Below are 17,458 nucleotides of genomic sequence, written 5' to 3' on the forward strand. Positions count from 1 at the left end.
GTTCAATAGAAATTAGAAAAAGATGCTACCGGAAACCGTCCATTTCCGATCTTCTAAGCTAGGGAAAATTAAAACGAAATTTGACATGCCAAAGTGCCTTCTCATAGGGACCTTCCTATCTTATTACGTATTTCAAAAAGGAAATTGGAAAAACGGGAGGAGACGTATAAGTCAGTGGGATCAAAATCGAGAACGAGATGTAAGAAGAAGATAGTCAAAAAGAAAAAGTGGAAGGTCTGATTGAAACGTACCTTTTAGGAAATATCCCGAGAAAGCAGTATCATACGCGTCTCTTTTGGAGATGAACCACGGGTGCAGAGTTTTTCGTTTATGAAAAACGTTCCCCAAAGTTACTGACACAAAGCAAAATTAAAGACCCGTGCCGTATTCCGTAAGACTGTTTGGTGACTTTTCATAAAAGATGAGATTAAACTTCTACATCTTTTTCTTCCAATGCTACAACGCTTAGAGCAGTTATTTCTATAAAATTTCGGATATACCGGAAGTTGATGCCAACATCCTTTTTAAATGGAACACCCTATATATTAGGTATTTCATTTGTAGATTCTAATCAAAATTGTATGTACATTTCATGTATGTTATATACGAAAATTTAGCCGTTTTTACATATTTTAACTTTCGCTGCCATGAATGAAAGTGATAAAAATTTTACAAATTTCCTGAGTCCATTCTTTATAAATTTAAGAACAAAATTGTCGAACAGTTCTTCAATACGATATTTGACGTAAGTTAACGTCTCAGAACATATCCCAGTAAGGTAGGAAAGTCATAATAGTGCCTTAGTGGTGCTTAGTGAAAACAACATTTTCGTATCAGGTTTCTAATTGTCTTTTACAAGTAAATAATAACCCTAGGTCTTTACTACGGATTTCGGTTCATAATTGCAATTCGCAATTATACAAGGTTTGGCTTCCGATCAATAACGTGTTTATACGCTGAACATCAAGAACAAGATTGTCAACAATTCAATATTTCCTCAGACTGTTCTGTGCAAACAGAAGCATCTTGTTATAATTTTGACTTCTCCAAACTACTATTACTTACTTACTTTATTAGTATTATTAATAGCATTATCAAACCGCATTGTAAGCGAATAGAATTTCACATATCACCATTCATAAGACAATCTTTGCGTTAAGAACCTTATTCTCCGCACTCTGGAAGCACTCTCTAGGGCTATTTAAAATTGCGCTAAGAATCCACAGACAAAAGGAAAAACAAAAAGACCTGAACGGTGAAACTTTTAAACTGCGTTTTCAAACTAATTAAATACTTCAAAATTAAAACAAGGAGGGGTGCACATTTAAATAAAGGAATTTTATAATTTATTCGAGTTTCAACTTACCTCATAAGCCCTAAATAATAGATACAGTTCTCGAGGTTTGGCGTCCATTGGTAACCCACTCACAAACAACGTTCGCACCTGAAACGAAGACAATTCAATATTAAAATTTGTGTAACGGTAAAGTACTTAAAAAGGACATTAAATATATCCATGCATAATTTTGAACGATTTAATCGAATATGATTTGTAAGATGCGAGTAAGATACGTATAACAAATCGGTTAACCTAGATACCAATATTTAATTTTTGTGTTATCGAAACGAAAGAAAATTTTCAGAAACCAAATTTATTTTCAAATTCTGCATACTTTTCTATATTTGTCGAGTTTGTTTAAGAAATAACGAGTTAAATGCTTACGTCTACACGTAAACTATAGATAAGTATTACCTATTGGTGAGTGAAATAAATAAATAATAAATAAATAAAAAAATGTGACCAGATCAAGAACCTTTATCTTCACTTTGTGAGTACGCTGTGGAGCCAACAGACATAATCTCTGTTGCTAGTGATACGATCAGGTCAAATGTGGCAACTTTGGATCCGTCTCAGGGGTACAAAGCACTTTCTCTTGTGAGTGCTGACTTCCGCCACTCACCACAGATATGCGTTTTGTCAAGACCTTCAATTTTCTCTTTCTGAGAAACCCACCACCCTCACCCTATTTTCCAAACGCATCATATCTAGATCACGAATAACACTATCTGGTCGAATTGATACGTCTCAAAAAGACCTATCATCTTTCCGCACCGGCTTCCGACTCTCCGTTATCGACATATTCGAATTAGAGCTCTTGACCCTACCGATAGAAGCATCTGCTCAATAATTTCCATTTGTTTTGACGAGCACATGTTTAATTGCTTTTATCAGAAGGACATAATCAAAATCTGATAAAAATCGGTCCAAAAATGAGAAAGTTAATTCTGCACATGCGCGAATCCATTACATTAACTTTTATTAGTATTTGTGGTTTGACATATTTTAATAAATAACAAAGTTGGGATGCGCTTGCGCAGAAACGGAAGCGTGCTCGACATTCTACTCATTCTACGTGTTGAACCTTATTAAGTGCAAAAAATCGCAGGCTTCTACGAGGCATGGGTGCTGAGATCTCAAACTAGACGTGACGGACATGGAAACAAATTACTCATCTATTGAACCTGCATTATGAGTAAACGGTTCTAGGCAATATATTTTACATAGCTGAACCATAATAATATTCTAAACAGCAATATATGTCAATCGATATTAAATTATGTATAATCAAAGAGTGAACAAAGTTTGACTGTATGAAAAATAAGTAATATATAGACAACCTTCGTTAATGTTAGCCAACAAACTGTGCGCTTGGACATTTGCTGCGAGTTTTAAGTTGTAATTTTTATTTTATAGTTTGGATGGTAATTCCAATTTTCAAAAGCTTCCATTCCACAGCAAACTGAATTATATTTAATCCCAGTTATGTGTGTACACAGATATGTACACATTTATACTGATAACGGATGCACGCACGGCAGCACCTCTTCAGTGTAGGTAATTAAATTAAGCCAGTAAAAGAAAATAATAAACCTTCACCAGTATCAATTTCGAAATGCAATTCAAGTGTGATTTTTTAAATACACATGTATTTCCAACCAAGAAATATAACTAAATTTACGTTCATTTAAATTTAATGAAGTATCTACGTAGTAAGCGAATTTTACGAATTCATCCAAAATTAACAGTCTGCCACCAAAAGATTTAGGTAATTAGCAAAAAGTCGTACACATTATTTCATTAATCCCGCAGTAACATCCACTTTCTATCGACATCAAAAGGACATAATCTGTAACATTTGTGTTATGACACCAATCACAACAACGACGATCTAAGCATACCTGTAAATTAGACCGGGTGTTCCTAATTGAATATCGGGGTTTCTGCAAGGTTTCGCAATATTTTTATTTTTTGGCTCCAAATTGAAAATTATACATCAAACGAAAAAAAACAACTCGAACAATTTGGTTATGCACCCATACACCAACATTGTTTGCTGTCTTCCGTTTGGTTAGAGAGTGCTAGATTGGATAATGGCCGTTTCGCATGGCCTCCACGTGCACATTAAACATTTGTAGGTAAAAAATCAGAAATTGTTTGAGTTGCTCTGCCGTTTGATATACAGGGTGACTCCCGGGACTGTAGTCTATAGTCCGGGTATAAATGAGATTTATAAAAATTCAAAATCCGTTTCAGTAATTCGGTGGGGGAATACATTTATAAAAGTTGGATTTTATTTTCAATACATGTTCAAAATGGTTTTCGTTATTGGTAGTATAATATATTCTCAAACTCTTGCCGAACCCTTTTCAAATGTTGGTCTTGCAATATTCGATATTTTGAATTTTCTCATGTTTAGTTCGTCTATGTTCGCCGGTTGCGTTTTAAATACGAGTAGATTTCACGTATCATAGTAGTATTATTTTTTTGATTTGCACGATAATTACTACCTAAATGTTATGCTATGGTATGTTGGAAAGCATTTTTTCAGAGCAGAGTCCCAGACCGTATACACATGGGGGGGGGGGGTGGGGTTACTATATAAGATTTTAAAAGTTGGGGTGGCTGGGTCAGGGGTTGGAGGGGGTGCGTCACAACTATGTCATTGTGATTCCCTTCGAATACCGAAACGGATTTGAATTTTTAAAATATCTCAGTTATTTACTAAGACATGGGGGGGGGGTTACAAGCCTATTGAAAATGGGCCAAATCCATTGACTCCGTAGGGTCACACCGAAGTGCTCTGCCGCTTTTTTAGATCCGCTTTATGGGTTTATTTATGTTCGAATGATAGTTTTCTTAATTCTGTGCCTTCAGTGCGATCCGGCGCATTTATTTCAAAACTCCGGGAAAATCGGCATAAATAAATAAATATATGTATATAATATGAATTGTAGAGTTCAAAATTTTCTACGAAAAAGTCCGCAAGGACATATGCCTATCTTCAACCGTTTTTTTAATAATAACCAATTAAGTGAGTGGGGTTATTTTCGTGCATTCAGGAAACGTTTGTCCTCAAGATGCCCAGCACCATTTTACCTACCAAGATGTAAGACCAATGTGCTTCAGAGATCTCCAGTGCATTTAATCTGCTCATTATTTAATGACTTATCCGCGCCAGTAGACGTTTTTCATGAAGGTTTGGGTTGCAATCATTAGAGATAATTTATTTTCTTTATTAATATCTTGAAGTGTTTTTTTTACTACTCGCATGTACTTCTGATTTTGCAATTTTTTGGAATATTGTCCTGTTATTGAGTATATAAACGTATATCCGGACTATTTTGTAGAAAATTTAGTCGTTTACAATTAATATTCTATACATTTTTATCACCCGCCTATTAGTAAAATAAAAGGGAGGTATTGCATTGGGATACAAAATTATCCCCCTCACCTCCCGCACTTTTTTTACGGAAATACGTTTTGAAGTACCAGAAATCCCAATCAAACAAGATTTCGATGTATGTCTGTCTGTACTCTTATTTCCGGCTAAATCGATTGGAACCAAATTTGGTACGCACATTCTTAGACATAAAAGAAAGAACTGAAACGCTTGTGAGGAGAATCGCGCATGCGCAAGTCTGTTGGTGGTATCTGTGCTGGGCACGGCAAATTTTTTCGTATTTATTACGGTTTGTCATTGTCCTCCGTGTTCTCTGACATGACATCGACCACAAACTGAATTCGCATTGATTCTGAACTTTTTGATTTTTTTATAAACATGTTCAGGGTGGTTCACATTCGTGGCTCACCATCGGGATCTCCGTAACGGCGGTGAGCGATACAGTGTAGGTTACATTGGGAAAAAGTTGCCCCTTTTTGTGATTAAAAAAATGGTTTTTGAAATTTTTGAAAAATCTTTGGAAATAACAGAGATATCAGCGAAAAACTGAAATTTGAAATTTTTTTTTCATTTTCCCTAACTTAAACGGTCGAAGATTGGCGATTACCGTTAGCACTTTTTTTCGGAGAATCTGAATCTGTTACCACAATTTTCATACCACGCTAGATGTAGCAGCTACAGGCCACTACTTTCTTATTTCTTATGGGGCCATATTCGATTTTTACGGAATGAGATAAAAGACAACAAGTTAAAAAAGTTATCGTAAACGATTTACAAAAAGCGCATTCATTTCCACTTGCATTCATTTCCCATTTGTAAGATACAACTCCTGTTAAAATCGTAAAAATCCGGCCACAAATATGAAAGATAGCGTTGCATACTTGCAATCCATTTTTGACGTGCCACTTCAATTTCAGTTTATAAGAAGAATTTCATTTCAATGCTTTCATAAATAAGAATGTTGGAACTGCGCATGCGCAAATCTAAATTTTGAAACTAACGTTAAAAATGGATAGCACCTATGCACCGCTATCTTTCATATTTGTGGTCGAATTTTTACGATTTTATCAGAAGTTGCATCTTACAAATGGGAAATGAATGCGAATGGAAATGCGCTTTATTTTATGTAAATCGTTTACGATTACTTTTTTAACTTGTTATATTTTACAAGAGATGTAGTTATTGAAGAGTTCGAAAAACTATCGTTAAAGCTTACAGAATAGCAATACAAGAAAGAAAAGCTCATGCATGTTTGAACAAAGTATTCGATAACATGAACGAGGAGGGCAACTGTGTCTTAAACATGAATCATTGATAAGAAGTAAAATAGTGCACGATAAAATAATATTCTTTTAAATTATGATTATTGTTTACTTATCCAATACGTTAGTCCACCCTGGTCTTAAATAAATGACATTGATATGATACCCACTTTTAAATTGCAGGAAATACAATCATCAATCATTTATAAGCATTCGGTAGGGGCCGAAATAGATTTTCACTTCCTATAATGGTAGTATCATTGTTTATAGTATATTAAGATACAAGTGTATAATCAAGTCTTTAAAGCACGCGCAACGAGTTTAATGGCACGACGCAAAGCGGAGTGCCTTTAACGTTGCAAGTGCTTTAAAGACCAATTATACACGTGTATCTTATAGTATTTTTTTCACTACTAGCGTCTGATGACATGATTATTAACCTTTTTTCCACTTGTAAAGTAGGCTTTCTCGGCATTTGTTCAAAGTGGTTAATAATTTTTTATTATTAACTAGTAGTCAATATTGAGAACTGTCACGCTGTCACTTTTAGAAAACACAACCTGAAATTTCGCTCAATGAACGTTTAGACAAGTTCTCTAAAACGAATAATTGCCACCATTCGCAATTTCCAGAGAAATTTACATACCTAAAATTATCACATTTTGAAAAAATTCGAACGAAATTACTCTTTGAAAAATCTCAATGACAGAACAAAATACGGCCTGTTTGACTTGTACTTCCACGTACTTGATTGACGTGTTAAATTAAGAAACAAACAATTCTGTCCAACCGTTAACTCTCTTATCAATATAATATGTTAATTTAGAGGATTTCCAGTGCTAGTAGTGAAAAAAATAGTATATATACCACGGTAGAGAAGTCTATTATTGCCTTCGCACCTTACACCCCTCGGCGCAAGCGCCTCGAGATGTAATCTTGTTTTTCAGGCAATAATACTGTACTTCTCTACCTTGATATATAATGTACTATTTTATTATACCTGCAGTATAATTTAAAAATAGGAAATACAATGAAGTCATATTGACGTTATACTCGAATACATGTCTAATTAAGTGGGCTGGGTGTTCGTAATTTCATGATTGCCATGGAAATGTCACTTGACGTTTGCTTATAAAAATCATCGTCTTTGTGAATAAAACGATTTCCGTTGAAAAAGATAATACACCGTCCATTAAATCGCTTGTTGTAAAATCTAAACAAACGTTGGTAAGTGTAAAATCCAAATCCAGTAAAGCCTATTATAAAGAATATGAAAAGTTGTTTCCATGGATGAATAGGAAGTTACTTACGAATAAAGTCTTAAATGCATCGATAATGCTGGCATATATGAAGGAAATGTCAAAGGTATTTAAATCTTCTATCTTTTGGTGCATTCATTCAAAACTTCAAACAATGCTGCGATTAAAAAGTGGAACAGATTTGGAAGCATATCCTAAATTACGCGCGTTTGTGAAAGCTTCAACCAAAGGATAGGTACAAAAGCCAAAGAAATGTTCTGCATTTACAGAAAGCGACTTAGGAAGATTTTTTATTTCACCCAGATGACAGTTTCAAAAGTCATACTTGAAGCATCGTTACTTAGCAACTTTAAAGCACGTGTGTTTTAAAGGCCTTTTTTCGCACGCATTTGAGTGTTTAAAACGGAGATTGTGATTCAGGTATAATGAATAGTTATTTATGCAATGAGTGTATAAATGAGGCGTTTTATTGGTGAGTGAGATTCGAACGAACCAATAATCGCCGATTTATACATGAATTGCATACAACGTTTTTTCGTCGACTTCACTGGGGTAGGTAATTTTAAATTCAACTACAAGAAATTACAAACGAGATTATGAGCTACGATTTTTCACTAAATTACAGCTACTGTCGTTGCTACAGTAATGTGTTGTTTTATGCTGTACCGTCAGTCCTCGTAATCGCAGTGGAAGATTATGTTGCTTGCTCTGCTGCGGAGACGATTTTAACATTATATCCATTCAAATCAAAAGAAACTTATTGGAACGGTTTCGATCAGTTCGGCAATTGATGGAATACAATGAATTTGAAAGGAGATATTTCCGAAAATGTCACGTTGACATTTTACCTTGAAAAGGTATGTGAAATTAGAATGTAATTAATTTTTTTGCAACTGTACTAAAGTACGTGTATTAACAGTGAAAGATATGGAAATGTTCATCCCTGTGGTCGACGTACTCAATGTTGAAGGTAAAGTAACTGAATACCTTAACAATACCTTATCCGAGGAGCTACACATACATCCATCAGGATATGCTTTGCTGAGATCGTTTGGCGGCCATACTGGCTGCTGATCTCACTACATTGAAACCGAGATTAAAACGGTTAGGTGGATGGAAGTTCTCAGCTGTTGCCGAAAGTGAATTGTTATATAATTGTCATTTCCCTTTAATAAAATGGTTGTTATGTATAAGTGGTTGCTAACGATTAATGGTTGCTAACGTATAATGGTTGGTTGCTAACCATTAATGGTTGCTAACGATTAATAAGCTTCATCATTGTACTCGTCACTAAGGAGTAATTTATATTGTTATGGAGAGGTCGACGAAAATAGTTATTTGTGTACCAAGGCCGTAAAAGTGATCTTTTTTGGCCGAAGCTGCTGTTTGTGGCCGAGGCGGTAGCCGAGGCCGCAATTCAGATGAGGGCTAACAAATCACTTTTGGCCAAGGTGCACACAACATTTTTTAGGCGATCATCAAAAAAGAATTCAAAAATTTGCTCATAAACATATTTTTTCTGAAAATCATAGTTATCTTAGACAATTATAAACAAAGCATTTCCTGTCGTATGTAATAAATTATAATTAGCATCTTTGCGGTTGTTTTGTGCGTATCAAAATGGGCGATAGCGACAGTTCAGATACCCCAAATGAAATTTTGGAAGCTGCAAGCATTGCGACCCTAAGTCATATATGATATAAGAGCAGGCGTTTGAGAGTAAAAGTACAATCGCAACTTCCTCCGTTGCACAAGATTTTAATAATGTCAAATGCAATAGGTCCTTCGTAACTGTGGCCCCCAAGACCTTATAGTTAACATGCTGTACAATTATTAGAAATCTGATTACCTACTTTGATGGTAGGTATAGGTAATTCTCGGTTAATTGCTGGTGATTCTTCGTATAATAATGTAAGCAATAACATCTTCCTCATGTTTTGGTTCTACACTTCAAAAAGGTCTGCAAGCAGCAAAGATTGAAACGTCAAACTATAATTTTAAATGTGAACATTGTGATTATGCAAAATAGTGTGAAACATTCCTACAAGTCCGAAAATGAAAAAAAACGCACGTGGATGGCCCAATCCTTGATGGGGCTAGACCAGATAGACGCTTTGTATCAAACAGATTACTGTTTCTTACACATCAGTTTCAAATAAGTACAGTTTGACAGATGTGTACAATAAAGTGAAACTTTATGGCCGCAAAAGCGACCACAAAATCAAGGTTTTTGTGATGATAGCCTAAAATAGTTATTTGTGTACCAAGGCCGTAAAAGTGATCTTTTTTGGCCGAAGCTGCTGTTTGTGGCCGAGGCGGTAGCCGAGGCCGCAATTCAGATGAGGCCTAACAAATCACTTTTGGCCAAGGGGCACACAACATTTTTTAGGCGATCATCAAAAAAGAATTCAAAAATTTGCTCATAAACATATTTTTTCTGAAAATCATAGTTATCTTAGACAATTAAAAACAAAGCATTTCCCTGTCATATGTAATTATAATTAGCATCTTTGCGTGTGTTTCGTGCGTATCAAAATGGGTGATAGCGACAGTTCAGATACCCCAAATGAAATTTTGGAAGCTGCAAGCGTTGCGCTTGCGACCCTAAGTCATATATGATATAAAAGCAGGCGTTTGAGAGTAAAAGTACAATCGCAACTTCCTCGGTTGCACAAGATTTTAATAATGTCAAATGCAATAGGTCCTTCGTAACTGTGGCTTCCAAGACCTTATAGTTAACGTACAATTATTAGAAACCTGATTACCTACTTTGATGGTAGGTGTATAGGTAGCTACTTGTGTTCTCGGTTAATTGCTGGTGATTCTTCGTATAATATTGTAAGCAATAACATCTTCCTCATGTTTTGGTTCTACACTTCAAAAAGCAGCAGCAAAGCAAGCAAGCAGCAAAGATTGAAACGTCAAACTATAATTTTAAATGTGAACATTGTGATTACGCAAAATAGTGTGAAACATTCCTACAAGTCTGAAAATGAAAAAAACGCACGTGGATGGACCAATCCTTGATGGGGACAGACCAGATAGACGCTTTCTATCAAACAGATTACTGGTTCTCACACATCAGTTTCAAATAAGTACAGTTTGACAGATGTGTACAATAAAGTAAAGTTTGACAGAAGCGTACAATAAAGTGAAACTTTATGGCCGCAAAAGCGACCACAAAATCAACGTTTTTGTGATGATAGCCTAAAAAATACTTTATTTAACCAAGTGTAGTATGTAGTATCGTAAACACTTAGTCAATGAGTAGATACTTGCATTATAGCATCATCTATAAAATTAAAGAACCAGACTCGAAGCGCTCATACTATCCATTTCATTGTATTTTGATTTTGGGAAAATACTAATTACAGGTATTCAAAAAATAAACACGAATTGGTAATAAATACGATTCGCATCTGGGCATCTGGATTTTTACCCACGTATAAGAAACGTAATATAAAGATCCTTTCATGACGGTAATAATCCGGCTTGGATATTTGAAGACGATGTTTCAAATTGCGCACATATTTTCATTTCTTTATATTCTAAACTGAAATGTCAACTTTTGCGATCTTTATACGTCATGAAAGCGAGTAAATCCGAATTGAAACCGTACAACAAATTTCAACCTATATCTGCGTTCATTGAAACTTCTCTTTAAACGTTTATAATTTCCTCCATAATTTAAAGTTTAAATTTCTAATGTCGCTCGAAACGGGTTAATTTGAAATAGAAATACATCCCTATAAAGATATATACTCTGCCAAAGGGACTCGTTTCTTGATACAGGATTTAAAATATTCATTGGACGACTTCAGGGGCCAGTTCTATTAAATATTAACGTGCGCTGTATTTCATTGCAGTTCCACCTTCGTCATGGCCTAGTAGTATTTGACAAGATAACTTTTTCCACTTTTCCCCGTCGGAATGTATCAGTAAATTTTTAAGAGAAGAACTTGTTAAGTTAAGTGGTTTTATATCGTAGTGATATTTGTAAGGTGTAAGATAATGAAATTTTATTAAAGGTATTAACTGGGATACAAACTGCATGTAAGAGAAGAACGAAGGAAAACGGCGAACATTTTCCACATATGTAACTAAAACATATAAAATTTATAAGACAACGAACGTAGAGGAAACAAGATGTATAACATACATTCAACATTCCGTTACCGAAACATGTATCAAGAACTTGTCATTTGCCAAGAAAGTCTGACGATACCATTACTTCGGGTACAAATAATATTAGGTTGCCTTAGGGCTCTCCAATGGATATATGATTAAGAATTTCCTTTCGAAAATAAGTTAGTTTTATAAACGGACACGATGTTGTTTACGATCCTTACCTTACGACCACGAAATGAGTCGTACGTGCGTAATGGTTTCGTTAACAACATGCAACACGCTTGACCTGGGACTTTGCGTGATTGACGAATCTTGATTTTTTCCATTGTTACACATCAGCGCAAAAACTGAAAACATCCTCCTCCACTATAATTTTCATTGGGCGCATTCATCAGACGAAGCACTTCATGAGCGCTACCTAAAAGCGGGAATACTCTAGCAAGGTTACTCGCGCGAGGTGCTGTTTGATAGTACTCGTACTTTCAAGATGTAAATACCACCGTATGTCCGACTTAGGGCGGTATGTACACCTTGAAATGTCATTCTATTCCAAGCATTGCTGTCAGCCATCCCTACTCGCAAGTCGTATTCCGTTAATCTAAAGGATTAAGGTCCGGTGACCGAGCTGACGAACTGCTAGGACCCCTACGACCAATCCATGGTTCCACAAAGGTTTGGTTCAGGTATTTTGTCACTTGATACCAGTTTATGCATTCACTGCTTGTATCTCAGTTACCTTTGAGAATTGAGCACATATTTTTTGCTTAAAATGAACAAATCATGAGTCATACCCAAGTATATCCGTAATACACAAACGAAAGGACATATGAAATGTAATAATTATTACACAACGTTTACAAAAAAACGCCAGACCGACAGAAATTAAAATAGGAAAGTCCAAAACCATGATTTAGTCTCCGAATTCTCTTTAGTCGGCAACGTATGGGACATAAGTTTTGAGAAATAATGTAACATATGCCTGATCAACGAAATAACGCAAAATTATGAAAATTTTAATATTTTAATACCAATGGTTAAACATACATACACCTGAACGTGCATCGCAAAAAGTTGGATCCGAAAAGCAAAAAGTATACCTACGTTTGTTGGGTACGATAATAATTCTACAAATTACAGATTAATAATAATAATAATAATAATAAAGACAATACACCACAATTTACAACTATTAGGTTTAGACAAAAACACATACAAAAATTTACAAAAAGCCGTCATTATCAACACATGCCATATTGTTCGTAAATTTCTAAACATAACACAAGATACTACATACACAAATGATCCACAACGTATACATGTAAACAACAGCACTCGCTCACAACACGGTACACAACATACTGTAATATCTCCACCCTTAACTCAACCAACCACACAAACACAACTTCCTGAACAAACAAACGCAATAAATACAAGTAACGCAACATGCACTACAAAGACGCCCTCACCCAATAAAGTTACACGGCCTAGCACAGCTAAAAAACACATTACTCTTTCTTCTCAGAAACACACCACGTTATCACAACCCACTCGTACTCAACCCAAACGCAGCAACCTTAACAGCACTAGAGGCTCACAAAATACCGTATTGTCTCCACCAATAATCCAAGCAACAACACAAATACAACCTCAAGAACAAAGAAACACCATAAATACAAGTAACGCAACTTGCACTACAAAGACAGGTCCACCCAATAAAGCTACACGTCCTAGCACAGTTAAAAAACACAAAACTCCTTCTTCACAGAAACACACCACGTTATCACAACCCACTCGTATTCAACCCAAACGCAAAGCCAAAGAAACACTTACACAATAAAATCCATTTAATAAAATTACAGGAATTATTATAATGATTTTTTTGTTTTGTTTTGTTTTCCTCTTTCCTGATAGCATTGGCTATTGTGCCCATCAATAGCTATGTTGGTAAGTATGAATTACATACTATCTCTAGATTTCCAATGTGAGTGTGTGAATTTTTATTTTTAATATATTTATTTTATTTTTTTAGGACCCTACATAACTTCACCAGACACAGACACAGACACTAATCGTTACTTGATTTTAATCCGTACGATTAGTTAACCAGGCTAGACCTGAGTTCTCACAAGAAACACCGACCATAATAGTAATAATGGTTTTATTTAGTTAACCCCTCAACTAAAACAAAAAAACAAAAAATTAAAAAATTAACACAATTATAGTACATGCAAATTTTCTCTTGGTACGCATTACTTTTACTGACTTCTGTCTACCCGTAAAAGGATTGGTATTTTGGCTTTACCGTTTATCTTTGGAGTGGTTTCTTTCTTTCTCTTGATGTCGGTGGCTGTGGCGCCATTGCAGCGTTTTTACGGATTTGTATTTGCGTGAAGTTTACGAAGAAGCTAGTTAGAGTGTTGTGCATTCGGGCGTTTATCACTTATATTAAGCCTTTCTCAGCATCAGTTAAAAGTAGTTGTTTTCCGCCACCAAAGAACAAATTTTACATCTGCATTTACAACGAACCCAGTGTCGTCACACACTTTATGGTAATAAAGATTTCTTTAAATATTTGTTTCAATCGATCGCTTGTTGCGTGGTATGTGTACTATGACGCTGAGTGCTTATTTTTATTTCCACCATATTAATTGATTTTGTCTAATAAATTTGTTCTATCTGTAAATGTCGGCCCGTGTAGCGCAGTTCAGTGGAAGCTCGACTGCGGTACAGGGTCCCTGGTTCGAATCCGGGTTCGGGCATGGATATTTGTAAATGTATAGTGGGTTGGGTTGGTAGAGCAGCCTGGTAGAGGGCAACTAAATTGGGCGATGTTCAGATACAGACGAGGATACGCCTGATCTGCTCTTCCACATTACCCACTCATCACTATATTTAACATATTAATAATGTTGTGCAATGGACTAACAGACAATATTTAAAAAAAGAATTAATTTGTGATAACTATTAAACTATATGGTGTATAATACATTGGTTCATGGTAATATGGAATAAAACAGTAAAAAGATGTTATTGCCGCTGCCGGACGTATTTTTTAAATTGAGATGTGCTAAGTTTTTTACAAATGTCAGGAAGCGAGTTGTATAGGTTAGCCACTTGGTACGTAAATGATCTTTCAAACACAGCCGTTTTGTGATAAGGGGGTGTGATTAAATGAATCAATCTGGGATTGTTCGATCCCGTTACATCACCAATCACAATATCTCGAAATGTGATATTCAATGAAGAAGAAAGACAGGGAAGGAAGATGGTGACGAGTTAAGAGAACAAGTACGTATCGTAGATGAAAGCGCAGATCATGAGAATGGAGGTCCGGGAGAAAAAAGAATGGAAAGTGGAGAAGTTGTTCGAGAGAGTGACCCTGACTCCAGAATTATAATCATAGACGACGAAGAAGATGACCCAACTGGCCCTTACAACTTACGATCTCGTAGAAATGTCAAAGCTCCAAGTAAGTACGAGGAAGTCCGCATTTCAGAAACTTATCAAGAGGCAATGGGTAGTCGCGAGAAAATTGAATGGGAGGAAGCGATCAAAGACGATAGTTGAATGCCCTACGTAAAAAAACGTATGGGAAGCTACGAAATTGCCCGAGAACCAACAATGCATAAACGCGTGATCGGTATTTCAAATCAAGTGCGACAACAGCGGAAAAATTACGAGACATAACAGAGCGAAATTTGCCAAAGGATATTCGCAACGTGACGGAATCGATTTTCAAGAAACGTTTTCACCAACGTCGAGGTTTGAATCAATTTAAATGCTTTTAGCATTGGCAGTGAAATACAACTGGAAAATAATCCAATTTGATGCGAAGACTGCATTTTTATATGGGACATTAAGTGAAAACATCTATTAATTGCTCCATCCGGAATCAACGTTCCACCCGGACATTGCCTTAAATTACAAAAATCTTTGTACGGTCTGAAACAATCGGTTCGGTGCTGGAATAAAACTTTCGATAGCTTTCTCAAGTCTTTTGGTTTTTGTGCTCGTATAATGCAGACACAAAGACATACGTATACATAACTACGATTCGTAAAGAAGCGCGAGCCGACGGTTTGATATTCGCAGAAGACAAAGTGGGTCGTGGATATTTTGGACAAATTAAAACAAAGTTCGAAATAACATGTGACGAACATGCATAATTCCATTGGAATGGATATTATAAGGAATACGGATGGCTCAATTTTTCTTCACCAGAAAAATTACATTAAAAACATATAGTCCAAGAGCCCAGTAGGAAAGTATACCTTGAACGCCCGGACGATTCTAATAATTTTCATAGGATTCGCCATAAAAAGTTGCATTAGAATCGACAACGGTGCCGGCGAAAATCCTGCCGAAAGCAGTTAAAAAAAAATTAAATTCGCCCCTTATTTTTGGAAAATCTACTTTATTGTCCCGGACGTTCAGGAAGAGTACTAAAGAGTGCATATGGATGAGTTTTATCGGAAAAAGTCACGGTGCCGGGGCGCAACTTGCCGCAACCCTTGGCACCGCGACTACAAATGGGGTGGTAAATCGTACTAAACTACCTTTTTCTCCCGGACCAAAATGACCTATATGAAATATGTAGCTTGCGATTATACGAATATAAAAAACCAACGGTGCCGACTCTCAGGATGCCGGAAGTCCTGGGCACCGTCGATCGAATCCGAGCGCGCGCGAGCTTATTGACAGTGCGAAAATTGAAAAATTGCAAGAATTCACGTCACTTACCTATGTAATTCGGTGAAAAAATGTAACACCGTGGATACCGCGAGATCAAATATATTCCACAAAATTTTCTCGACGAGAAAAGATTCTGAGAAACTCGTCAAGAAAATCAGAGGATTTGATTCGTGTACGATTCCGCCTTGTTTCAAATCATTAAAACAAAAGATTCTCCGAACGATTTTTGTTACTGCTATATGGAAAAATGCGGCAGAAAAACAATGTATCACGCTCGATCCTACGAAATGGGGCTGGGAAATGAAAGATATTTTAGAACCCTTTTGGTTCGAGGGCGATCTTACTTCTTTGGGCGTCGATTCTGATTCTGATTGAATTACAATAAAATGATTTCAAAAAAGCATTTGTGACACAAGAATCATTGCGAGTCAACTTCGATCATTTCTACCTTTTTTGGGTTGCTTTTAGGCATAACCACACAAGTGTTTTACTTTTCAAAAAATTAATGTTTAATAATTAAAAACGATTTTGCCGGTTCTTTTTTTGTTTTTTTTTAACAAAAAAGTGGTTCAGCCTATAAAAGAATGATTTTCTAAGTGACCGAAATAACGGCATAAGTCTGTTTGTAATGATTCAAATCTGTCTCGTCAAAAGTTTGGGAAAATGGACATCGTTTTTCTCGCAGTCATAAAAGTGATCAGATACGAAAAGAAGGCTCTTGCGCGCCGCCGGATTTCTTATAATTTGTCTACTCTTATGCTACATTTTTCATTAAGGACTTTTGGTCCGGAAAAACAAGCTGGATTATTACAATTTACTGCCTCTTTTATTGGCGCAGTGCCAATAGGATTCGGCATCCTGAGAGTCGGCACCGTTGGTTTTTTATATTCGTATAATCGCATTCATATAGGTAATTTTGGTCCGGGAGAAAAAGGTAGTATAGTACGATTTACCACCCCATTTGTAGTCGCGGTGCCAAGGGTTGCGGCAAGTTGCACCCCGGCACCGTGACTTTTTCCGATAAAACTCATCCATATGCACTCTTTAGTACTCTTCCTGAACGTCCGGGACAATAAAGTATATTTTTCAAAAATAAGGGGCGAATTTAATTTTTTTTTAACTGCTTTCGGCAGGATTTTCGCCGGCACCGTTGTCGATTCTAATGCAACTTTTTATGGGGAATCCTATGAAAATTATTAGAATCGTCCGGGCGTTCAAGGTATACTTTCCTACTGGACTCTTGGACTAATAGTAAAACGATTCGGATTGGAAAATGCTCGTCTGTGCAATACACCCGCGGAACCTTGTGCACTCCTGAAGTTCGAACCAGAAGAATCAAAAGGGACGTTTCCATACCGTGAAGCCGTAGGATGTC

At 36.2% G+C, this 17,458-nt stretch overlaps 1 protein-coding gene across 1 annotated transcript in view; it reads right to left on the bottom strand.

The window, feature by feature from the left end:
- The window catches only part of LOC116163716 (protein couch potato), a 320,094-nt gene that overhangs the window by 42,479 nt on the left and 260,157 nt on the right, over positions 1 to 17,458 (bottom strand). Inside the window, exon 2 of the mRNA XM_031477807.1 lies at positions 1,367 to 1,444. Within this exon, the coding sequence (XP_031333667.1) occupies positions 1,367 to 1,444 (78 nt within the window). The remainder of the gene's footprint in view (positions 1 to 1,366; positions 1,445 to 17,458) is intronic.

This window comes from Photinus pyralis, unplaced genomic scaffold (assembly GCF_008802855.1).
Source record: "Photinus pyralis isolate 1611_PpyrPB1 unplaced genomic scaffold, Ppyr1.3 Ppyr1.4_LG2, whole genome shotgun sequence".
NCBI classification, from domain to species: Eukaryota; Metazoa; Arthropoda; class Insecta; order Coleoptera; family Lampyridae; genus Photinus; species Photinus pyralis.